The sequence below is a fragment of the Marmota flaviventris genome, chromosome 13 (genome assembly GCF_047511675.1).
Source record: "Marmota flaviventris isolate mMarFla1 chromosome 13, mMarFla1.hap1, whole genome shotgun sequence".
Taxonomy (NCBI): Eukaryota; Metazoa; Chordata; class Mammalia; order Rodentia; family Sciuridae; genus Marmota; species Marmota flaviventris.
The window spans coordinates 42,441,284-42,467,855 of NC_092510.1; the positions used below are offsets into that span (position 1 = coordinate 42,441,284).

Below are 26,572 nucleotides of genomic sequence, written 5' to 3' on the forward strand. Positions count from 1 at the left end.
TGAATTCTTTAATCAAAAGAAAATAAATACACAAGGTAACATTTCTAGTTTCTGTAAATTTATTGTATTTGTATGCTTTCTTCATCCAATTATTTCAGAACTTTTTTTTTTTTTTTTTGGTACCACGGATGGAACCCTGGGGAACTCAACCACTGAGCCACATCTCCAGGCCTATATTTTGTATTTTATGTAGAAACACGGTCTCTCCCTGAGTTGCTTAGAGCCTTGATAGGTTGCTGAGGCTGGCTTTGAACTTGTGATCCTACTCCTCAGCCTCTCGAGCCACTGAGATTATAGGCTTATGCAACTACTCTCAGCTTGCCTGGTTTTTTTTTTTTGGTAAGACAGAGGCATATATTTGACTCTATACCTAATATTAATTTTTGATTGATTAATTAATATTAAATAATGACTTGAATAAATCCCCATGTTTTTTGAATTGTTTAAAAAATAATTTCTGGTATAGAATAAGTTTGTGTTTATAATACTTTTATGTTTTTAATTAAAAAAGTTTTTTTAGATATTGATGGACCTTTTTTTTTTTTAAAAAAAATTTATTTTTTTACTTATAGTTGGTCACAATATCTTTATTTTTTTCTTTATTTTCATGTGGTGCTGAGGATCAAACCCAGGGCCTCGCATGTGCTAGGTGAGTGCTCTACTGCTGAGGCACACTCCCAACCTGAACCTTTATTTTTCATTCATTTATTTATGTGGTGCTGAGAATTGAACCCAGAGCCTCACACATGCTAGGCAGGTGCTCTGCCACTGAGCCACAACTCCACTCCCTTCGTCCCTTTCAGTGTGTTCTCATGGTAATATATCTTATTAAAATTCATATAGTATGATTATTCATGCTTTTCAAAATTATTAAGTCTACATATTCAATAACATATAGGTCTGTATATTCTCATTTTTAAATGATATGCCTTGGAGGAAATATTGCAGATGAAAATTAATTTTAAAATTAACAGCTCATTTTCAGTTTGTTATGAGTTAACAAGTCTTTTATTTATTACTTATATAACATTGAATATGTTACTCACCCCAACCCCAAGTTTCTTTATCCTGTGAAGCTTAACACAGAGCTTTCACAGTTGTATATTATAGATCTAAATGTAAAACAAAACTTTAACCCTCCTTGAATATAAAGTAGACTGTCTTCATGTGCTAGTGTAGGAAAGTTTTTGTTAACTGAACATTATAGCAGTACCTATAAAGGAAGAAATGAAAAAATGTGATTATATTAAAGCTATGAACTAAAGTTTGTCAAAAATTTAGGGAGGGAGGCTGAGGCAGGAGGATCATAAGTTCCAGGCCATCCTCAGCAATTTAGTGAGGCCCTAAGTAACTTGCTAAGACCCTGTCTTTAAAAAAAAAAAAATTGGCTGGGAATGTAGTTCAGTGGTAAATTGCCCCTAGATTCAATCCCCAGTACTTAAAGAGAGAGAAAGAGAGGATGAAATAAGAAATGCTACTCCTAGTAGTGCCTGATGCTTAGTATTTATACCTCCATCAGTTCCTACAACATTTATTTTAAATCAGTCATAATTCTTCCTCAGCTGAAGTCAATGGGACAGGTGAAGACTGCAATAGCAAATATTCTTAATATCCATATATATATCTTCCTTTACTCTTCCAAATATTTTTTTTAATATTTTAATTTTTTAGTTGTAGTTGGACACAATACCTTTATTTTATTTGTTTATTTTTATGTGGTGCTGAGGATGGAACCCAGGGCCTCGCACATGCTAGGCGAGAGTTCTACCGCTGAGCCACAACCCCAGCCCCTTCTAAATATTTTAATGTGGCCACATCCATATTCCTTTTTCAGAGTTGCTCTTTTTGCTGCATATAATATTTTTTGATGAACAAGACAGTGATATGGAGACCATGCAATGATATCTACTCATTCTAAATCTCACCTAAATAATGCAAGAGTGGCAAAACAAAGATATCATAATCTGAATTACATCCACAGCTCTTTTGTCTTTTATGAGGGAAAGTCTTGCTAAATTGTTGAGATTGGCTTTGAATTTACAGTTCTCATGCCTCAGCCTTCCAAGTTGCTGGGATTGCAGGCATATGCAACCATACCTGTACATTTCTTATTTCTTGAGAAACTTCAGGTTTTGAAAAAGGGAATAACAGCTCAAATATGTGTAATTGAGATACATATAAAAACAGGATTATTGTTTTTGTCTACTACATAACAAAAGCAGAACTAAAAGATTTAGTCAAAGAGGATTTCCAAAGATTCAGCATGTTACCATTTCTTTCTGTGTAAACTTTCCCATGAAGTAGACTATTTAGAGTCCATAGTTTTTATTTATTCAGTGGCTGGTGTACACATGCAGTGTGAAAGAATGGATGCTTTATTTTGGCTGCAAGAACCCTTAACTACAAATTGTGGAAAGATAACTCCAATTGAATATCATTAGAAAGCTCCAGCTGGACAATGGGGGTTACTTGACTGCAGACCTCTTTTATGAAGTACATCCTAAGCAGCACACACCTAAGCAGAATTTTGCAAAATCAGAAGTTCCCACAGAAAAGAGAGGAATTTAAAGACTAACTAGGGGCCTAGTGAAACCACTACTGGCTAAAATTGTTATATTAGCATGGTAATAGTAGTTTTTAAAATGTTTTCTTTTTTTTTTTTGTAATTTAAAAAAATTTTATTTGTTCTTTTTAGATATACTGTAGAAGTTTTCTTTTTAGTAAAGGAGAACTGAAATCATTCCATGTTGATATATAAAATACTTTTGAAAAATAATGTTTTTCACTTCTGTGTTTTAAAGTCAATATCATAGTAGAATCATGATTTTTATTTTTGAGATAAAGCTAGAAAAAAGGCTTCAGCATAGTAATGTCTAATTTTGTTGCACTGTTTTTTATGGTGTTGATTCTCTGCTGTCACAGATTTTTTTTTTTTTTAGAGAGAGAGAGAGAGAGAGAGAGAGAATTTTTTTAAATATTCATTTTCTAGTTTTCGGTGGACACAACATCTTTATTTGTATGTGGTGCTGAGGATCGAACCCAGTGCTGCACACATGCCAGGCGAGCGCTCTACCGCTTGAGCCACATCCCCAGCCCTGTCACAGAGTTTTTAAAAAATTTTATTCAGTTGGCCAGTTCCAGAATGTAATGTCTCAATGAGGATATACTTATTATTCTGTAGTGAGACATTTGATCTTTTAAAAAAGGGGTATTCATATTACTTTGTATGTTAAGCACCAGGTTAGATAATAATATTGTCTAGGATGAAAATTTAGTGTGCTAAGGAGAATGGGGCAAGTTGCTTACTCTTGAGGAGCTGTGCTAATTCTGTCAGACTGGGATCTTGTCTGCAACTTTAAGAAACTGTTGCAGTAGGCCTTTCCATTTGACTATTTTTTTTTTTTAAATTAATTGACATTGAAATTTCAGATCAGCCCACTCTGAAACTTTAAGGGTACCAGATAGTTCTATGCTGTAGGATTTCTTTAATAGTTGGGTTCATTTAGACCAAATCATACATGGATGGAATTTAATTTACTCCATTTCAGACACTGGTGGCTGCCACTCCTTTCCTTGTCCTTCTCAGCCCCTGAACCCTGTTTTCCCCTTAATTGTTGCTTTTTTAACCAGAGATTGAACCCAAGGGTGCATATCTGAGTCACATCCCCAGCCCTTTTTATATTTTAGAGACAGGGTCTCATTAAGTTGCGTAGAGTCTTGACAAGTTACTGAGGCTGGCTTTGAACTTGAGATCCTCCTGCTCAGCCTCCTGAGCCCCTGAGATTACAGATTATGAGCCACCATGTCCAGCTTTATAGAAATACATAAAGGTAAATTTGCTGTGGTATATTTATACATGTACATTGTGTAATTTGGTCAAATTTACTTCCCATTTCCTCCCCTTTCCTATCTTTCCTCCCTCCTTGATCTCATTCTTCATCTCTGACATTCCCTGTATCTAGGATATCCACTCCAGACCCCTCCTATTTTTTTCCTGTACTTTGCTCCAGTTTCTGCATATGAGAGAAATGTTCGATCCTTGGTTTTCTGAGTCTGGCTTATATCTCTTGGCTAGGTATTCTCTAGTTCCATTCATTTACTGGCAAATGCCATGATTTCATTCTTCATGACTAAAACTCTGCCATGTGTACATGGCACGTTTTCTTAATCCATTCATTTATTGACAGGCATCTGGGCTGGTTCCATAACTTGGCTATTGTTAATTGTGCTGCCATACCATTGATGTGGCTGTTTCAATATAGTATGCTGATATTAATTCTTTGGGATAAATACTAAGGAGTGAGATAGCTGTGTCCTATGGTGGTTTTGTTCCTAGTTTTTTAAGGAATCTCCAGAGTGCTCCCATAGTAGTTGTACTAATTTATAGTCCCATCAAAAATATATGAGTGTATCTTTTTCCCCCATATCCTTGCCAGCAGTTATTTTTATATACTTTTTTTTTTTTTTTTTGGTACCAGTGATTGAACCCAAGGGCGCTTAACCACAGAGCCACATCCCAGCCCCTTTTGTTTTTATTTTGAGACAAGGTCTCACTAAGTTGGATCGTGCTAAATTGCTGAGGCTGGCTTTGAACCTGTGATCTTCCTACCTTAGCCTCCGGAGTCGCTGGGATTATAGGCATGAACCGCCATGCCTGGTCTTATTATTGTTTACATTCTTGATAATTGCTATTCTGACTAGAGTGAAATGAAATCTTAGTGTAGTTTTGATTCGCATTCCCCTGATGTCTAGCTATGTTGAAGTTTTATCTTATGTTTTGTCTTGTGTTTCTTCTTTTGAGAAATGTCTGTTTAGTTCTTTGTCCATTTATTGACTGTGTTATTGTTATTTTTTGATATTAAGCGTTTTGAGTTCTTTATGTATTCTGGATATTAATCCCCCTACTAGAGGAGCAGCTGGCAAAGGTTTTCTCCCATTCTGTAGGCTCTCTCTTTATGCTCTCAATTGCTTCATTTGCTTTTGGAAGTTTTTAAATTTGATATCATCCCACATAATGATTCTTGGTTTTATTTCTTGAGCTTTAGGGGTCTTGTTATTGTTAAGGAAATTGGTGCTGCACCAGTATGATAGAGTGTTAACCCTATGTTTTCTTCTAGCAGTTTATGATGGAGGATTTCTGATAACATTGAAAGACTTTAAGCAAACAGTAAATTCTCTTTCTTGTGCTTTAAAATTATTGAATTTCCAAAGTAAGTCATTTTATTGTAAGTACTGTAAGGCCAAATAGTTAGGTTCAGATTGAAATATAATTTATTACAATTCTAAAGGGAGCAAAAATAAAGTGAAAAACATTGAAAAAAGTTTTCAACATTAGATTTGATTTTTTTCCCCCATCCAAAACCATAATGGCAAATTGTGTTCTTTATCCTGTTAGAGTAAATATTCACTTGTTTTTAAGACCTTGTGCTGATATCAGTGTAACACAGATGAACACTTTAGCTTACGAATCTTGTTTCAGGAACTGGGCAGGCACCTGGGCTGGTGACACACGCCTGTAATCCCAATGGTTTGGAAGGCTGAGGCAGGAGAATTGCAAGTTCAGAGCCAGCCTCAGCCATTTAGTGAGGCCCTAAGCAACTTAGTGAGACCTTGTCTCTAACTAAATTTAAAAAAGGGCTGGGGAAGTGCACCTGGGTCAATCCCCAGTACCCCCCCCCCCCAATTTTTTTTTTTTCAAATAATATCTTATTCCAAAACAGGTTTATCTGTTTTCTAAAGCTTTGTATTTTTCGTTATAACCTAGAAAGATTTTTGAGTCTTCCATTTCTTTGATACTTGGTACTGGGGATTTAACCTAGTGATGCTTAATCACTGAACCATGCCCTCATTCCCTTTTTGTTTTTTGAGATGGGGTTGCCCAGGGCCTTGCTAAGTTTCTGAGGCTGGCCTTGAACTTGTGATCCTCCTGCTTCAGCCACTGGAGTTGCTGGGATCACAGGTGTGCTCCACCGCACCTGGTTTGTCCCAGTAATTTCATTGCTAGGGGTGTCTCTGTATTTATGTATATCTTAGAGATCCCTGTGTGCATATGTACCAGAAGATATAAGAATATTAATAGTATTATTTCCAATAGTCATTAATTAGAATAAGCCACATGACCATTGGCTCATTGAAAAATTTGTACATTTTAAAAAAAATTATACCATTACAATGGTCACCAGTGTACAAATAAATATTTATATAAGGGAATTAGTGGGAGTGAAAATTTATGTGCTAATCTGCATGGGTCATCATATTTAATTCTCACAATGTGGAGTGAAATATAGAAGATAAACCTTGAATAGCATATACCATGCTTACATTTTTATACATTTAAAAACTTGTATTTAGGAATGCTTACTCATGCATAAAATTAAAGCCCGGTAACAAATTGCTTACCCTGAATGCTATGATCTAGTTGCTTTTTGTTCCAGATGGGAAATGTATGGAAAAGGGTACTTAGAGAGCTGCTGGGGTACTAGCAGTATTTGGCTTTTTACACCTGGATATTTGCTTTCTAATAACTTGCAGAGCTACATATTTTTATTTGTCATTTACATTTCACATATGGCTGCTATATTTTAAAATAGTTATTTAGAATATAGTTTTTTCCTAAAAAATATAACAGCTTCTTCTAATGTGGAAAAATTGCAATCATAAATTGTGACTTCATGACTTTGTCCCTTCTCATTTTAAGTCATCTGAATTGTGCTGGGGTGAACTCAGGTCTTTGTCCCTGTTAGGCAAGTTCTACCAATTGAGCTACATATATAGCCTCTGAATATGTATTTTCGATTCTAATGTTTCTGGATCTTTTCTCTGTTAGTAATTAAGTGTTTCTACATTATGGAAAAACAGTGGTGTGCTAAGCTACCTCATTCTAGCATGTGAGAGCTGATAGTTCATTTCCCAGCTCCACGTTTAGTGATGCCATATTGGTAGGTTTAGTTGGCTCTGATAAGAGTAGAAATGGAAATAGGAAATGCTACAAATCAAAGTTTACCCATCTTTTCAGAAAGCTGGTTTTTAAACATTTACTAGTACACCACTATCCTATTTGCTACATTGCATAAGAGATCTACAAAGAAAATAACAGTTAACTAAATAGTTATTTATTTTTCTCATTAGTGAAAGTAGCACATTTAGATAAAATTCAATAAAGGCGATCTTCTTTAAGGAAGAAATGATTTATGGGCACAATTTCACCGTCCTTTATGAGGCAGGGTCATATAAAGGCTCAGTGTCAATTGTGTTATAACTGTTGCAGTTTGAATTTTAGCTCAACCTGTCTTTAGCCATTTGAATTTCATTACAGTATTTTCTTTTGCATATCTTTTGATTTTATTGTTAAAATCAAGCTGTTAATAGTACCAACTTAAAAGTGAGTTAAAACATACCTGTATTGGAAATAGGGAGTACTCAGTAAATTTTACTATTAAAAGTATCATATTTTTTATTGCAAATTTTCATTTTTTTCTCTATATTACACATTTGTCATAGAGATTCTGAGAAATTCTTCCATTGTAGATGGTGGGATATAAAAGCTAAATAATTACTTGGAATATTTTTAAGATAATAATTTATTATTATTTTATTTTTAGGTGATTCCCCCTAAGGAGTGGAAGCCAAGACAATGCTATGATGACATTGATAATTTGCTTATTCCAGCACCAATTCAGCAGATGGTCACAGGGCAGTCGGGACTGTTTACTCAATACAACATCCAGAAAAAAGCTATGACCGTGAAGGAGTTCAGGCAGTTGGCCAACAGTGGCAAGTGAGTAGATTCAGTTTGCTATTTCTATTTCTTTTAAAAAAGAAATGAACATAATAAGAAACCAAGCAGACAGCGGAGATTATAATGAAAAGAAGGAGACTCATGTAAACATTTTAGCCTTTTATTTACTAAAATTTAGCTTAGTGTTATGGAAATTACTTTACATTTTATTATTTGTAAAAGCTAGCCAAGAGCTCTACTGCTGAGCTACATCCTCAACTCTGCCATGAGTTTTTGATTTATCTTTGTTAGGCAAAATTTTCTTTGTGTGACAGCACTAAAATCACACACAGATGTGTGTGTGTGTGTGTGTGTGTGTGTGTGTGTAGGTAGAGAAAGAGAGATTAGTAATTTTAAAAGATTTTAAAAAAAATTTTTAAATTGAATTAAAAAAATAAATTACAGCAGAATGCATTACAATTCTTATTGCACATATACAGCACAGTTTTTCATATCTCTGGGTGTTTATAAAGTATGTTCACACCTTAAAAAAATTCTTGAATGTATTTGAAGACCACCATTATTGTATTAGTTATCTATTTCTGGATAACAGATTATTCCAAATTTTAGCTGTTTAAACCAATTTATAATTTTATGGAGGTCAGGAATCTGAGAGTGGCCTAGCTTGGTGGTTCTGGCTTAGGGTCTTTCATGAAGTTGCAGCCAAGATGTTGGCTGGGTCTATTTGTCATCTGAATGTTTCCTGGAAGAGCCTCTTTTAGAAGTTCTCCCCTTTTGAGGCTATTGGCTGAAGTCCTCAGTTGTTTGTGAAATGGACTGCTCCTCATGTTGTAGCAGAGCAAGTGATCCAAGAGAGAGTTAGCAAGATGAAAACCACACTATCTTCTCATGACTTGTCCCAGAAGCAACACACCGTCACTTCTGCTGTATTTTTTTTTGTTCCAAGCTAGTTGCTAAGGGGAGGCGAATGAAGTTCTACTTCTTGAAGAGAGGACTTTTGAAGGATTTGTGGATATATTTAAAAATCATTACAGAATAATAATTCTGATATAGATAGTTAAGGCCTTATATAACAATGTTAATATGTCCAAACTGTTGATCTGTACTTCCTTCTTGGCACAGAAGTGCTTTATACAATTATCTGATGATTCCCTCAACAGCTCATCTATGTTTTATCCCTATTTTACAGAGGAATAACTGAGTTCCAAAAAAATGGAGCTTCCTGATTCTCTGTCCAGGTTTATGTAGCTTGATTGATTGATTGATTTATTGCAGTACTGGGAAATGAACCCAGGGCTTCACACCTGTTAGGCAAGCACTCTTACATTGAGCACTGAACTACATTTCCAGCCTTTGTAAAATTTTTATTTTGAAACAGGGTCTTGCTAAGTTAACCCACGCTGGCTTCAAACTTGCAATCTTTCTGTTTCAGCCTCCCAAATCACTGGGATTACAAGCATGTGTCCATACCTGATTGCTTATATAGGGTTTAATAGCCAAATCTAGATTCAGATCAGGTAGTCTGGTTCTGGGGCTCACTTCTTAAGAGTCTGCTATGGAGAGTAAAATGTTCTGGGTGGAAGGTCTGAACGAATCAGTTTTGAGCAAAATGACACAGAATTTGTAGAATACCTGTGGTTATTTGGGAGTGTATTAGGCATGGAATTTGTATCCAGGATTCATTAGAATCAGGTATCAGGCAAGTGAATTGGTCACTTTTCTAGTTTAGAATCAGCATTTATTACAAATATTTAAAGGCATTAAAATTTGATCTTAGTGGCCAATATCAAGCTCTTTTTGAATTATGAGTTTGAACATAGTGATCCCGATTGGGTATACAGTGATAGATTCTGTAAGTCTGCTTAAATAGTGTAAAGCAATTTAGGACTTCATTTTTCAAAATCTAAGAAGTTACTCTAGAAGTCCTAATAAATGACATTTCTGCTGCCTTTCTCTCCTTTCTTCTGTCCTGTGATCTGTGGTCTGGGGAATAGGGATGTGCATCTGTTTTTATCATCTGATTCTGGCCTCTGGTTAGCTTGTTTAGCTTGTCTGGAATTCCTGGTACTTCTGGAACCTACAAATAAATATGGTGGAATAATGTGAAAGTAAAGTTGCTTTCATGCCCATCCTTTTTATTTTTGGCTGTGCAGTGAGATTCTAGTATACTGGGAAAATTAGTCAGTTCTGTATTTCAAAACAGTTATTAAGTAGTGTGCTATTATATAGCTAATCAGTTTGGGTTTTCTACTCTAGTGAATGTAGATGTTGATTGATCTAGTCAATATAAAATATTTCTTATTCTTTATACTACTAAGCATCTATTTCACCTTCTTTCATTGTTTTCTCAATTTGTTTTTTTGATTTTCTTAATGAGGAATTTTTTTTCTTGGATAAGATTGTTGCTGGGCTGGGGATGTGGCTCAAGCGGTAGCGTGCTTGCCTGGCATGCGTGCAGCACCACATACAAATAAAGATGTTGTGTTTGCCGAAAACTAAAATAATAAATATTAAAAAATTCTCTCTCTCTTAAAAAAAAAAACAAAGATTGTTGCTAAAAATTCAGAGAACTAAGTTATTTCCTTTAGTTCCTATGTGAGAGAACTGTTAATAATTTGGTGTACTTTTATTTGACTATTTAATGTACAATTAGTGCTTTTTTTTTTACACCAATAGGATTATAGTATACATATTATTCTATAACCTGCTTTATTCCTTAAGCGCAGATTTTAATTTCAATACATAGAAATGTACTTTATTTTATGTTTAATATTTTAAAAAACTGATTATTAGTTGCTAGAATTTAGCTAGTGTTTTCAGTTAATGTTGAAGCACACATCCTGGATCATCTCTTGTGGTACATGTATCTCTGTGTTACTATGAATTTCTAGTGTTGGATTTTAAGGTAAAGGGTATATATTTTTTGATTTTTGATATTATGCTGAAAAATTATATTTTGGAAAGGTCATGCCAGTATATTCTCCCACTCCAGGTTTGTTAAGAGGTCTCATTTTTTCCCTACCATAATATTTTAAGCATTGCCAATCTAATATTTGACGTTTTTTGTTTTTTTTTGGACTGGGTATTGAAACCAGGGGTGCTTAGCCACTGACCCACTAAGTTGCTTAAGGCCTCGCTAAGTTGCTGAGCCTGGCTTTGAACTTGTGATCCTCCTGCCTCAGTCTCCCAAGCTGCTGGGATTATAGGTGTGCGCCATGGCATCTGGGCTTATTCTAGTTTTTAAACTTTCTTGGATTGTTAGTGAGATTGTCCTTTGTTAATTTTCCCATAGGCATTATGTCTTTTGCATAATTTTTCAAACTTTTTTTTTGTATAATTGGTTAAATATCTTAAAAACTAAAATATGATTTATAGTAATATATTGTTTCTATTATTTATACTTTAGTGAAAGTATTCTTACTATTAAAGAGATCATATAGAGTTGTTTAGGAATACTGAGAGTATTCAAGTATCTGTGACATACATTATATATTAGATTTGACAATATGGGTGTCTGTTTTGATAGGGTTTTGTTTCAGAAGTGTTTGTTTCTATTTATATGGGTAGGAAAACCCTTAAAATTTTCTTACTGGTTGATAATTTTTTTCCCCCCACGTTTACAGATATTGTACTCCAAGGTATTTGGATTATGAAGATTTGGAGCGCAAGTACTGGAAGAACTTAACTTTTGTGGCACCTATCTATGGCGCAGATATTAATGGGAGCATATATGATGAGGTATATATATATATTTGTTTGTAGTAGGTTTTGTAAAGGATCATTTGGTGATACTGTTTTTATTAACATTTTAGATAGCTAAGAAATAGTCATTTGTTGAAATTTTGGGTGATCCGTAATTCCTCGAAGTATATGATGAAATACTTACTCATTAGTATGATTTTTGCAGCTGGTAATTTTCAAATTGAAGCCAGCTTATTGTACAAACACCTGAGATTATTGAAAATAACATATTTGGCTGATCTATACATTAAAAAATCTGAGCACAAGGAAATATTATCTTAACTGTCACTTAAAGCAAAAATAGAATTTTAGATGTTTTCTTCTAGAATTCTAATCATCTAAAAGTTACATTTGAATAGGCTTGTATTCTTTTTTATCAAAAATAAATTGTAAGTTTTTTTTCTTCTTCTTTTTTTTTTTAAAGTACATGTATTACAGTCTTTAGCCATTTTTACAAGGACATAATCCATTCTACAGGATCCAATCCTTATTGCCTTATTGCCTCCTCCTGATTATTTTTAAAATGTGAATTATTATTTTATTTTGGACCTCCCCCGATATCTCTCTCTTTGTTTTATTTTATTATCTACCAAAAGGTGGAAATAATGTAACACAAAGCTGCATACTCTTTACCTAGATTCACCAGGTGTTGGTATTTTGCTACTTTTGCTTTATGTTTCTCTGTCCTTTTCTTTATCTCAGTTTCTTTATGTTTTTCTCTTTGCTATAGCATTTGAAAGTGAGTTGCAGGCATTATAACAGCAATGCCTTAAGTTGATCAGTACGTGTCTTTAATTATAAGACAACCTGACATATATATATCACCTTATATAAAAATATATTCATATGTCCCTAATTTCCCCAATAATGTTATTTGTAAATGTTTCTCTCCCAATATAATGGATGTAGTCAATGATTGTACTTTGCAATTAATAAGTAATGTATGAGTGACACTTTGGTGTCCTAACAGACTTTCTTGCATCTGGTAAATTTAGCATCTCTTAATAATTTGGCTTACCTCCATTATTAATTGTATTATTTTCTTTTCTGATACCAAGAATGGAACCCAGAGGTACCCTACTACTGAGGTACATCCCTGGTCACCACTCCCCATCTTTCCCTAGTTTTTTTATTTTGAGACAGTCTTGCTGAGTTGCCCAGGCTGAGTTCGAACTTATAATCCTCTTGCCTGAGCCTCCCAAGTCTTGGATTATAATGTGTGCCACTACATACTGCTATTTTAAAACCTCTTCCCCTAAAAAACCGTAAGTTAGAAAGCACGTAAGACATTGCTATTTGAATCTGGAATGTCCCCCAGAGGCTTACATGTTGAAGTCTTGGTCCCTGAATTAGCCATGTTCAGAGGTGGGGCTTTTGGGAATTGATTGGATCATGAGGCCTGTGACTGCATCAATAGATCTAAATTCATTGATAGATTTGTGTATGAATGTACTATTGAGCGTTGGTAGAAACTGTAGCAGGTGGGGCCTAGTTGGAGAAAGTACATCACTGAGGTTATGCCCAGGAAGGGTGATAATACACATACTTTTTTGTCACGACATAGGTGACAAAACCTACAATTCTTAATACACATATATACCACAATTTTTCATATCTCTGTTTATGTATAAAGTATGTTGACACCCAATTAGTGTCTTCATACATGTACTTTGGATAATGATGTCCATCACATTCCACCATCCTTTCTAATCCCGTGCCTCCTCCTTTTTCCTTCCCCTCTGTCCTATCTAGACTTCATCTATTCCTCCCATGTTCTCCCTCCCTATCCCACTGTGAGTCAACCTCCTTATATCAGAGAAAACATTCGATATATATATTTTTAATATCTTTATTTTTATGTGGTGCTGAGGATCGAACCCCCGTACAGTAGAGGCCACTATGGGGTTCTATGGAGCCTGGAGGAGAAGCATGCAGGACATTCTGGAGGGGGAAGGACATCTTAGCTTGGCTTAGATGATTGAAAACAGAGGGAGGTTGAGAATAGGACCTAGGTAAATTTGAGGGCAAGACCACACCTGAAAGTTTTAGTATTTTTTTGCTGAAGTTAGAGGTTGTTGGCCAAGTGGGGGGTTGAGGAAATTGAGACAGACCTGATACAGTGGTTGGGAATAAGGAAGAAAGAGACTGCTTGAAGCCTACAGGGTCGTGGGCTGGATTGTGAGTCTGACCCTTGGTACCATAGTGGCCCTTCCTGCTTTGTTCCAAGGCTGCTGTTAGTTTTGTAGTACCAGGCATATCTTTTAAGGGGCACAAAAGGTACCAGCCTTGGGTACACACAGGAATTAGGGGTGAGAGCGTTCATGAAGCACTAGTTCAGAATAAACACCCCTGATAGGAAGGAGAGAAAGGCCTAGAAATCCCAGGGCTTGAGGCTTGTCACCTCTGCTGATTTATATCTTGATTTCCTTTGGTTCTACTAAAAAAACTTAGTGAATAGCTTGTGTATGGTAAAATAAAACAATTTAAGCCAGTTGTTATTTTTTAAATTGAAAAACCAAGACTATCAACGACATAGGTGACAAAACCTAGGCCTTGGGTATCTGATGCAGAGCAGGGTTTTTGTAATAAAGTTTTACTGGAGCACAACTTTGCTTACTCACTTGCATATTATATTTGGCTATTTTTTGAGTAATTATAACAGAAATTCTATGGTCTTCAAAGCCCAAAATATCTACTCTCTGGACCTTTGCAGAAAGTTTCTAGCTTTTAGAGACACAAATATTTGTTACTGGTGAAGAATATGCAAACCCTTTTTTGAAACAGATGGGTTATAATTAAAATTGTGAATGTTTTCAGGGGAATAAGATTAATATAAATTGAATACATTGATTAGTTACAATGAAATTTGTAGTGTTTGGGGGATTTTAGGAAATTTATGTAGTTGAGAAAGTTCTTAGAGCTGCTTGTGGTCCTGGGGGCCTCTAGATGATTCTTTGGAAATAGTACCCTAAGCATAACAAACTTAAGATCTCAATTTTGTTTGTATGTGTGTGTGTGTGTGTGTGTGTTTCGCTAAGGTATACAGATACAGAATTTAATTAGCTTCTGCTGATTGTCTATATATGTAAGAAGTTATCCCTAGACACATGGGAGCTTCTCTATGAAACAAAGCAAACATATAAAGATCCAGAGTAAAAAGAAGGATACAGAGAAAAAAAAGTCCAGAAACTGGGATAAGATTTGGTTTAAGGCAACAATAGTCAGCAGATTCTGTAGAAAAGATTTCTGAGATGTCCAGTAGCCATATACACCTCCATCAGCAGAGTCTGCTTTGTTCTGTGAGAGCTAAGAATAGACATCAGCATTACTTGTGTTACTGCAGTGACAGAGTAAGTTGTTCAGGCTTGTTTTCTCTGCTAGTTTGTCCTGCATTTCTAACAGTAGCTCATAGTATAATGGTGATCTTCTTATTGAAAATAATGCTTCATTAAATTCCATTAAAATGGAAGTTCCACATGCTTTGCTGAAGTAGCCTCTCATTTTCATAATTGATAAAGCTAGAAGGGTCTTAAAGTGTGTTCAGAGAATTTCCTTTGCAAGATTTTCCTTTTGCTGAGTGTTGCCAGATAGCTGCTTCCCTAATCCTTATCACCCTCTTCTGTCACTTAGGTCTTCTGATTCAGATGTCTCATATCCTAACAGGTAGCATAGTCTTCATTGGCCCCTTTGAGCCAATATTTTATACCATGAGTTTAGCTTATCCCCATTGTTACAATCCCCACAGAGCAACCTAAGCCCTCTTTGGGTGCTAATTGTCCAGATTTTTTTTTTTTCTTTTCTTTAAAGGGAAATAAAACTATGAGATGACATTTTCATCAAGATTGAGAATTCCTTTGAAGGTAACCATCTTTTATCAGTTTTTTGCTGATAAAAGTATTTTCCAGTTCACTGGAAGAAAAAACTCTGTAGGGCAGCTGCCTCACCCATGATCTTCGTTTGTGTCATCTTTCACTGTTGTTGGCTTTGCCAGATCATTTTGCCCTTGTTTTGAAACTTGACTCCTTCAGTGAATTAGGGTTTCCCTCCATTGTTGCTACTCTAGATCTCAAAGGGTGTCTACCTTTCTCTCCAGTGCCAGTCTTGTATGCAGTGGTCTCCCCTACTGAGAATGGCTATGAGTCCTCTGCACTAGGCATTTCTCTAGTTTTTCCAAATGTTGTATTGACTCAAGTAATGCAGTGAAGTCTTCCAGATCAGTTCTGCTTTATTGAAAAGACAGAATGTGTCAAGATCCTGCTTCCTGTGTGCTTTCTTCCCTCAGTTTGAGACATTACTTCCTACTCTTTCTGGCCTCTAACACTCATGTTCCCCTACAGCCTTTTTGCTTTCTTAGGAAACATTTTCACTAATAATGATGGGAAGAAAATAGCATTAATGCCCAATACATCTAATAAGGGCAGGGGACATAATCCTTTTGGGAAAATAGATCTGAGATACAGATTTAATTCTATTACTTAGAGATATATTCAACTGAAATGATTCTGTTGGTGACCATTATCAAAGAGAATTTTTGATTGGACAGTGAATTTTGGATAAAAAATTATTACAGAAAGTATTTGTGAAATGAAGATAGATAATGAAGGATACCTGTACTTACCTGTGTGACTATTTCTTCTCTAGTAGACTCTTGAGTCCAGTGATGACAGGAAACATTTCTCATAAACTCTCTAGTCCCAGGCCCTAACATAGTATGTGTACCAAAAATGTACCTAAATAATTATAGAATTGATGAATGCATAGCAATAGAAAAGTTAGCTTAGGATCATTTTGTGGAGTTTCCTGAATGTTTTTGGTGTTTGTATGAGTCTTAAAAGAACTTTTTTGAAATCATTGCAGTTAGGAAATGATAGAATTGGAGTCATTTTGGCAAATGTGATCTGATACAGGACTTTTAGATGGACTGCGTGCAGCAGAAGACTTTGGAAAGGAGTTTTGGGTCAGGAGGATGAGGAAAGGGTTAAAGTAACCCTCTCCCTTGAGAGTTTTTTTTTTTTTTAAAGCACTAGTGCCCTGAGACAGAGGTTCTCAAACTTTGTTTCAGGATCTCATTATGTACTTAGTAAATGTTGTGAATCTCAAAGAGCTTTAGTTTAAGTAGATCATTTTTTTTTAGTTTAAGTAGATCATTTTTTTGGTGGGCCTGGGGGTAGGAACTTTGTATTAAACTCACAGACGCTTAACCACAGACGCTTAACCACGGAGCCATTTCCTCAGCCCTTTTATTGTAGTTTATCTACAGACTGCATCTCACTGAGTTGCTTAGGGCCTTGCTCAGTTGTTGAGGCTGGCTTTTAACTTGCGATCCTCCTGTCTCTGCCTCCTGAGATGCTGGGAGTATAGGCATGCATCACTGTGCCTGGCTTAAGTAGATTGTTCTTATTTATTATATTAGAAATAAAAATTAAAACTATTTTAAAATTTTGATTTATTAAAAATCCATTATGTAGTATCACAAATGTTTTTATAAAAGATGACTATATATTCTAAGGTAGAATAATTAAGAAGAGTCATTATTTTATATTTTTAAAAATCTCTTATGTTGAAAAATAAATCTCTTATGTCTAGTTTAGTAGACTGCTGGATTCTTTAAAAAAAAATTTTTTTTTTGGTACTGGGGATTGAACCCAGAAGGGCTGTGTCACAACCCCACCCCTTTTTATATTTTATTTACAGACAGGGTCTTACTGAGTTGCCTAGGACCTCACTAAGTTGCTGAGACTGGCTTAGAACTCATGATCCTCCTGCCTTAGAACTCATGATCTTCCTGCCTCAGCCTCCTGAGCCCCTGGGATTATAGGTGTGCTTCACTGCCTGGAGACTGCTGGATTCTTACATGTGCTTCTCTCTTTTTTTTCCTTCCTCCTCCTCCTCTTCCCCCTCCCCCTCCCCATTCTTCATATTCTTCATTGTTAGGCCAAATGCTCTAACTCTGAACTACATCCCAGTCCTTTTGAAATTTTATTTTGAGACAGGGTCTCACTAAATTGCTCAGAAGCCTTGAATTTGAGATCCTCCCCCGTTAGTCTATGGAATAGCTGAGATTGCTGGTGGGTGCCATCATGCTCAGTCTATTTTGCTTTTAATCTCTTGTGATGTCACATATTATGTAGCCTCTGGAAATGCCCCTCACACTCTGATGTCATAGATTGTCTGATAGGATTTTCATGTTGTGCACATGGTATCCAGATAACCTTGAAAATTGCTGCCGTAAGAGAGTTAGCAAAAGAAGATTTCTCTGAAGTCACTGTACATAGATAATGCACAGAGTGTGAGGTAAGAATGGTGTTCTAGCATCTTTTGACCTTCAGTTAACTGCGCTTCCTGTTATCTTACCTAGAAACTAGTCTCATTTGGAGACAGCAGTTCTCAAATTGGAAGTCATGGACTTCTTTGGTGGGGCATCCTGTCATGTATTCTGTCAGATATATCAGGCAAAATTTTATAAGCAGAATATGTTTAAATATGAACTCATGTCTCTGTACTTCAATATTTTAAATTATTTTTCTTTAATAATGATTTGCTAGCCTATGTATTACTTTTATCATTTTGAGTTAATTTTATTAATGGATAAGTTAAAGTTAAAATGATAGTGTCAGATCTTAAGATGAAAACTTAATTGCCTTATACTATGTATTTTTCATTGAGAGTTTGGGGGAAATTTTTTTTTTTCTTTTTTGCTATTTCTAAGCTGGTTGAATGGTGGTGAGAGTCTTTTATCTCCCATTTTTTTTTCAGTCTATATCTCCATTTTTAAAGGAAAAATTACATTTTTCTTAATGTAAATAGTTAATATTTAAAAATTGGAAAGTATTATATTAGAGATGAAACTAAAATAATTCATGGAGGCATTCAGAGACAACTGTCAGAATCGATTGCAAATTTCTTCCCAGTGGTTATTTTTTGTGAACAAAAATCTATGATTGAATTTAAGAAAAATTAAGAAAAAAATTTTTTTTGTATACTAGTCATTGAACTGAAGGATGTTTTGCCAGTGAACTACATCTCTAGCCCCTTTTACTTTTTATTTTGAGACAGGGTTTCACTAATTTGCTGAGGACCTCATGAGTGAGGTACTTACTTTGAACTTGCCTTGAATTTGGCAATTCTCCTGACTCAGACTCCTGAGTGTCTGGGATTACAGGCATGTGGGACTGTGCCTCACAGTAATTGTATTTTTGTTTTAAAGTTTTTTCCTACATTTTTAGTTGGTGCATTATAGTTGTACATAAGGATGGGATTTGTTGTTACATACTAGTACATGCACACAATTAAACAATATAATTTGGCTAGTTTAGCATGTAATTAATTGGATTTTTCAAAACAGATGAGGGTAGGTTTTGTTTTCTTTTTTTCTTTTGCTCTCATTTGAATACATTGTGAATACCTTTTCTTGATAATAACCATTCTTCAATGTGATGATTGAAAGTTGATCTTGCTTTGTTTTTATTGATGTCAGGATGGTTTTCGCTGGTGGAGGAAAGCAGAAACATAAACCATGAAAAGGAATTCAGGTGGGAGGTGGAGGCAGGAAGGGTATGATAGTTCCTTGTTTATGTCCAAAAGCATGGGGCCTGGAATACTTCATACATAGTGGGGTGACCAGATAACTACTAACCTGACAGAATAGCAGCTGGCCATAGATACTGACTGACCTCTTATTTGACCCACTTATTTCCATCAGAACAATGCTGTCTTTGGCATCAGAGTCTTCCTCTGTAAAGGGAAGAGGTTGAATTAGCTACTCTCTGAGGTTCCTCCCAGCTTAAAAATGTTTGTTTTGTACTAGGCAACATTTCTTTAAGGTGTACTCAACTTTGATAGTGAATTTTTGTAAGTTCCATATCTCTTTGTATTATAATTTTGTAAAGAGCCCCTTTACAATAAATACGTTGCCTGAGGTTTGGTTATCTTTTTATATGAAGATTTTGGTTTTAATGACATCTAGCCTGTGGATGACAATTTTCTTCCTCTTTCTATAATGGGAGAACTTAAATGCCTTCATCCACCAGATGGTGCTCTTGGACAAGAAATTAATCTAAGGCTGTGAGTTTCTACATAATGTGAAACAGTTTAAATTGTTTCAGTCATCAGGAGAGTTTTTTTAATTTTATATATTTATCATGTCATGATACCATTTATCCTGAAATAAAAAACTTGAAGGCAGAACACTAACTCTGTAAATTTCATGTGCAAGGCAAATATATTATCATCCTAGATAAGTTTTGGTGCAGAGGGAACTCTGTTGGCCTGTGGAATTGTAACTTTCAGATTATGTGAAGTATGCCTTATCTGCTAGTATATATATTATGGCTGCTTTGTAGTGAGTGAAATGTTAGCCTACATGACTCTGAATTATGCCAGGGAAGATGAAGGTAGTGCTAACTGATGTTGCATTCTGAATGTTCTATCAGTTCTGGAAGCTCTGTTAGAACCATGAATGTATTTGCTATGAACACATTCCTGGTATACCTATAGAAAAGTTTTTTACTTAGGAATGGAAACACTGTCTTTTTATTTCTTTAAACATTTTCATAGTCTTTACTTTCTCTCTGTTATCAGATAATATTGGATTGTTTTCCAAATAGTGTCCACTCCGATTGTAGTGCGTTCCCCGCCCTACCTCCCCTAGAGCCACCCCCCCCCCCCCCAATTGCTGGGGATTTAACCCAGGACTTCACACATGCTAGGCAAGTGCTCTGCTACTGAGCACCTAGTATATATGCATTTTAAAGACACCTTTATTAAAATATGATTTGCATAATACAGAATTTACTAATCTTGAGTATATAATTCAATTATTTTTGTGCATTGACAGTCCAGATTCAGAGAATTTCCATAGCTCTAAGAGCTTCCTCATCCTTATCTATATCATTCTCTTCTGTACTTAATATTCACCTTATTGCTTATCAGTCTTATGCCTATCAAATACCTTGGGTGAATTTGTATTTCTCTGATTACAGATTATTTATAGAGTGTCTTTTCATGTCTTTATTGATTACCTGGGTTTCTGCCTTTATGAAGTGATCTTTTTCCTATTAAGATTCTTTGACTTTTTCTTCTTATTTGGATCTTTTTTTTTTTTTTTGGTATTATGGGTACCCAAACTGTGCTAGTTATATTATTTGTTGAATTATTTGCTCTAGTTAGGACTGTTCTGTTTTTTTTTTTTTTTTGTCTCATTTATTCTTTTAATGAAAAGAGCTTTTGGTTTGAATGTAAGTGATTTTACTAATCTTTTCTCATTGATTTATTTTTTAATTTTCATAACTCGTATCCCTCCTAGGGCTCTGAATAGATTATGTCTTCGAATTTTAAATGTGCTATCCTTAGTGTAGCTTAATTTACCTTTCAGCTTTCTATCTTATTGTCTTTCTGTGTCAGTACCTTAATTTTATCTTCTGATTTACTACTTCTCTTGCTTAATCCTTTTGTTGGGTTTTTGTTTAATAATGTTTGTTTCTTTTCTCAAAGTCAGTCCCTTTTTCCAAATAGACTAGTCACTCCAAATTTATTTATTTTTTTTACTTGCTTGTCTTTGTGATTCCAATTTTTATTTCTTTAAACATTTTTATATTCTTTAGTTTCTCTCTGACAGTTCAGTATTAGCAGTCCTTCTGGAAAAGGGTGGACTAAATGATTTGTTAGTTGTTTCTGCTAGCTTTCTCCATTGTTGGCTTGCCTCCCTGTATGCACGGTGATCTTTCCTTGTATGCTTAGCTTAATCTTAATTTGTGGAAAATTTCCAGAATCAAATGCTGAATATTTTTTCTTCTAAGAGGATTGGAGTTGCTTCTGCCTGAGATCAGGGACTACATTAATCTCAAACCCTCAGTGGTCTTCCCTTTTATTCTGTCCTTCCTGCATCTTTTTTACCCCCATACTCACATTTACCTTTAAGGTAACAGTTTGTTTTTTTATATGGCCTTTTTTTGAGGAAGGGGCACAACTTGATTCTTTCAAAATTTGCTCTATGTTGCTTAATGTTAAGAATACTGGAAATAAAGAAAGCCCTACTATAAAATTATAGGTATTTGGTAAATAAAATGCAAAATAGGTCTGTCTTAAAAGTAAAGAGTTTAGAGAATGTAAGACATTTTTATGGAAAGGAAGAAGCAAGAAGAGCTATTCTGTCAAACATTGTAATTGACGTAAAAGAAAAGTGAATTCCATATAGATTTATTTTTTTCTTTTATATATAAAGATCTTGAGGAAATCTCTTAGTTTAATCAAAGCCTGGACCATTGCTTTTATTTTAGTTAATGAAAGAGTTTTCTTTTTATTATGGTATGTGGCACTGAAATTCAGGAGATACATGGGGCTTATGGTTTTGTTTGGAAATCAGCCAATCAAAGGAGTTGAGGATGAAGGCTGGGAATTGGGGAGGAAATGAAATGTGGGTTAGATGTTGATGTTGCCAAGGATGTAATATAGAGAGAGTGATGGCAGTGAAGGGTGGAAAGCCATGAATGAGAATGACAATGACAGGCTAGGGGTTAGAATTAATTTTGGGGGACCAAGGGACATTTAGGCTCTTAGTCTTCTACTACATGGAAGGTACTGTAAAAATATGGTTGGTATGAATTGTGTGTGTCAGTTTTCAATTATTTTCCTATGACTTCCCAGGCTTTTGTGTAAAGAAAATGAGAATACATCTCCTGAAATAAGTCAAATAGAATGGAGAAAATCTTGACTATTCTATGTCTTCAGTTGATGTGTTTCAGTGGGCATCTAGGACCCCTTTTGTATTCTCAGTGTTGATTCTGTAGCAGCTTCTCATTCTTAGGGGCAAATATTTTAGCTCTTGGAGAAAGCAGAGGGTGCTGTCAGGTTCCCCTTGGTGGCTCAAAGAATTATCATCTGTGGATTTGGCAGATGTACTTGACAAGTGGCTAAATTCCATCACTGGCTCCTCTGCACTCTGCTGCCTCGAAGAGGCTCCTCTTACACAGTTTTGTTCCGGGCAGAACGGGATCCTGCTTATTCTGAAGTTGGCTATTCAGTTTTCACATTTACTAAGTCTTAGTAGTTTTCCATCTTTTTTTCTTTGGCTCTCATTGGCTCCTTCCAAAGAGAACATCAGGAAATGAAGAGCTAAACAATAAAATAAGTTGCAAACTCTTTGTACAAAGTGATGGCACAGGGGGATAAATTATATATACAGAGTGAATTCCTGTGAAATTTATGCATAGCTGTTTAGTGTTGGGCAAATATGTGATTAGTTTTAAAGTAGTTTCTCTGCCCCAAGCTCAATTCTGTGTATTTAGAACTTGTCTTAAACTCCTGCTTCCTTTATTCCTTTTAAATTATTGTTAACAGATGTGAACACTTTAATGCCTACTACTTTTTTGCATATGTGGCCACAGATGTATTTTGTTTGATAAACATAGTTTTAAAAATTAGTCAGTGTCACCTAATATTTGAATTTTGGGCTTAACTTAAAAATTTGGAAGATCTGGCAGAGTCTGAGTGACTGTAGTACATAGGAACTGAGTATTAATTGTCCCCTTTAGGCAGGATAGTAGATGGTCTCCAGATATTCCTCTACCACCTTTATTGACACCTCCTTGCTTGTTCCCCTTGTGATGTTACTTGCATGGCTCTGTGGGCATGTCAGTTTACAACTTGTTTTATTGTTTAGCTCTTCACTTCTGGATGTGCTCTTTGGAACATGATGTTGTTGGAACATAATGTTTGGAAACACCAAATCGAGGTGTGTGGGCTGTGAACTCCAGGGGAGATTGATTATTCAAAGAAGCTGTGTTTTTTTTTCTTTTAATTCTAAATTTTTTAGTTATACGAAACATTAGAATTCATTTGACATAATTAGCATGGAATGTAATTTGTTCTAAGTCCCCAGTACTTCCTCTTTTCCTCCCCTCTTCCTTCATTCCCTTTCTTCTACTGTACTGATCTTTCTGTTATTTACTCATAATTATTTTTAAAATTAGTGTCTTGTGGATGTGCATGATGGTGAGATTCATTGTGGTATAATCACATATGTAAATAGGAAAGTTAGGTTAGATTCACTGCTTTGGTCCTTTTTTGAAATAAAAATTTAGACAAATTTTCAATTTTTTTTTTTTTTTTTTTGTACCAAGGATTGAACTTAGGGGCTCTCAACCACTGAGCCACATCTCCAGCCCTATTCTGTATTTCATTTAGAGACAGGGACTCACTGAATTGGCTTAGTGCCTCACCATTGCTGAGGCTGGCTTTGAACTTAATATCCTCCAGTCTCAGCCTCCCAAGCCACTGGGATTACAGGTGTGTGCCACTGCACCCGACTCAAAACATTTTTACTTGTACTTGGAAATTCTATCTTTGCAACTCTTCTCTGAGAAAGGCAAGTCTGAGTTTATGTATTATTAAGAGACCTTAAGACCCCACTTCTGCTGCATAGAACATGTTGCCTTGAAAGTAGATCCAGTGAGAATTAGGCCTTTACATTGGGCCTTATAAGGTCTGTCTTGGCTTGTTTGACTGACTGGAACCCTGGTAACAGCTCTGCAAAGTTGAATCATTGAGAAAAATCTCAGATTCTATAACTGATAAGTGGTGGAGCCAGCACTTGGTCAGAGAACTTTCACCTCACCTCAAATATACCATGTTGCTCTTCTGGTGTCTTGTTATTGTTTTATAATCAAATTCCTCATTCCATTTTAGTATTTGCTGAGTGAGGACAGAAAGAATATGTCTGTTAAACCTGATTTGTATGTTTAATTCTCTAGCTTTTATATTAAAAGAAGGGGCTGGGGATGAGGCTCAAGCGGTAGTGCGCTCGCCTGGCATGTGCGGGGCGCTGGGTTCGATCATCAGCACTACATAAAAATAAAAATAAAGATGTTGTGCCCACCGAAAACTAAAAATAAATATTTAAAAAAATTCTCTCTCTTTTTTTAAAAAAAGAAGTCTTTTTGTAGTCTTTGATAGATATATAATCTCTTTTTTTTTTGGTAAGAATTTTTGTTGTTCTAGACGGACACAATATCTTTATTTTATTTATTTTTATTTGGTGGTGATGATTGAATCCAGTGCCTCGTATTTGCTAGGTAAGTGCTCCACCACTGAGCCACAACCTCAGCCCTGTATCATCGTTTTTATGTCTTTATTTCTTAGAAACCCATTTTGTATTTATTAGTACCTTTAGTAGTTTTAAGAAATTTGTTGGGCTTGGGATGTGGCTCAAGTGGTAGCACGCTCGCCTGGCATGCTTGAGGCACTGGGTTCAATTCTCAGCACCACATAAAAATAAAATAAAGATATTGTGTCCATCAAAAAACCAAAAAATAAATATTAAAAAAATTTGTTCATATTTTTTCTTATTTTAGCTGGTTTTCTCTCTTCATTTATGTGTGTGTGTGTGTGTGTGTGTGTGTGTGCGTGCGTGCCAACGTGTCTGACTTATGAGTACCTTTTTTTAATGTTTTGGTTTACACTATCTCTATTTTTTTTAAAAGAGCTTTTTTAGTTATGCATAGTAGTTGGGTTTATCCCCCAAAACTCATACATGCATGGAATTTGATTTCAATTCACGATTCCCCCTTATCCCTCCTGTCCTTCTTTCCTTTTTCTATTTTTCTTCTTACTTCACTCATCTTGTAGTTTATATTTGATTTGTTCTTTTTTTTTAAGAAATATTTTATTAGTTGTTGATGGACCTTTATTTATTTATAAGTGGTGCTGAGAATTGAACCCAGTGCCCCACACATGCCAGGCAAGCACTCTACCACTGAGCCACAACCCCAACTCCTTGATTGGTTCTTTCTACCTAGACACAAAGGTGAAGTTCCCTATCATATATTTATGCATGCACACAACATGATTTTTAAAAAATTCATTCAGTATTGCCTTCCCTTACACATCTCTCCACTCTACCTCTTGATCTCTTCTACATTATTGATCTTCCCTTTTAACTTATCATATCCTTTCTTCCGCCTCTCCATTATATTAGCATCCACATATGAGAGAAAACATTCAACATTTGAGTTTCTAAGTTTGTCTTATTTCATTTAGCATGATATTCTCCATTTCCATTAATTTACTGGCAAATGCCATAATTTCATTCACTTTTTTTTTTGTGTGTATCGCACAATTTCTCCCCCCCCCCATTTTAAAAATTGAGATCTTTGTATTTATTACTTTTTAAAAATTTATATATTTTAATTGGGTATATATGACAGCAGAATGTATTTTGACTCAATGTACACAATTTCAGCACGGCTTTTTATTTTTCTGATTGTACACGATGTAGTGCCACACCATATGTGCAGTCATAGATACCTAGGGTAATAATGTCCATCTCATTCCACCATCTTTCCTGCCTCATACCTCCTCCCCTCTCTTCCCCTCCCTTCCCTTTGCCGGATTAAAGTTCTTCCAATTTTTCCATGCTTCCCCCAAGATTTCTTAATCTGAGTTGATTCCATAATTTAGCTATTGTGAATTGTGCTGCTATAAACATTGAAGTGGCTGTGTTGCTGTGGTATGTGGATTTTTAGATATTTTTGGAAAATACCCAAGAGTGGAATAGCTGAGTCATATGGAAATTCCACCCCTAGTTTTTTGTGGACTGTTCAAACTGATTTCCAGAGTCGTTATAATAGTGCGCATTCCCAAAATGTATAAGTAAGTGTTCCTTTCTCCCCACAACCTTGTCAGCATTTCTTGTTGTTTGTATTCTTGATCCTTGACATTCTGACTAGAGTGAGATGGAATATTAATGTAGTTTTGATTTGCATTTCCTGATGGCTAGAGATGTTGAACATTTTTTCATTTATTTGTTGGCCTTTGTGTTTTTTCCATTGAGAAGTTTCTGTTTATTTCTTCTGCCCATTTATTGATTGGGTTATTTTATTTATTTATTTATTCTGGAGAGTACTCCCCTATCGGAGGAGTACTTGGCCAAGGTTTTTTTCCATTCTGTAGTTTTACTCTTCACACTTTGAATTGTGTCCTAGCTGTGCCGAAGCTGTTTAGTTTAATGGCATCCCACTTATTGATTGTTGGTTTTATTTCTTGTGCTTTGGGGGTCTAGTTAAGGAAGTCTGTGTCAGTACCTATGTGATGGAGTGT

At 35.4% G+C, this 26,572-nt stretch overlaps 1 protein-coding gene across 8 annotated transcripts in view; it reads left to right on the plus strand.

Moving 5' to 3' along the window:
* The window catches only part of Kdm4c (lysine demethylase 4C), a 394,812-nt gene that overhangs the window by 51,595 nt on the left and 316,645 nt on the right, over positions 1–26,572 (plus strand). For all 8 annotated transcript variants that reach the window (XR_011704102.1, XM_027943079.3, XM_071600636.1 and 5 more), the window contains exons 3-4: positions 7,602–7,777; positions 11,362–11,476. Coding sequence is in view for 7 of the 8 variants with exons in the window: in XM_027943079.3 (XP_027798880.2) it covers positions 7,602–7,777; positions 11,362–11,476 (291 nt within the window). In the remaining variant the exon portion in view is untranslated. The remainder of the gene's footprint in view (positions 1–7,601; positions 7,778–11,361; positions 11,477–26,572) is intronic.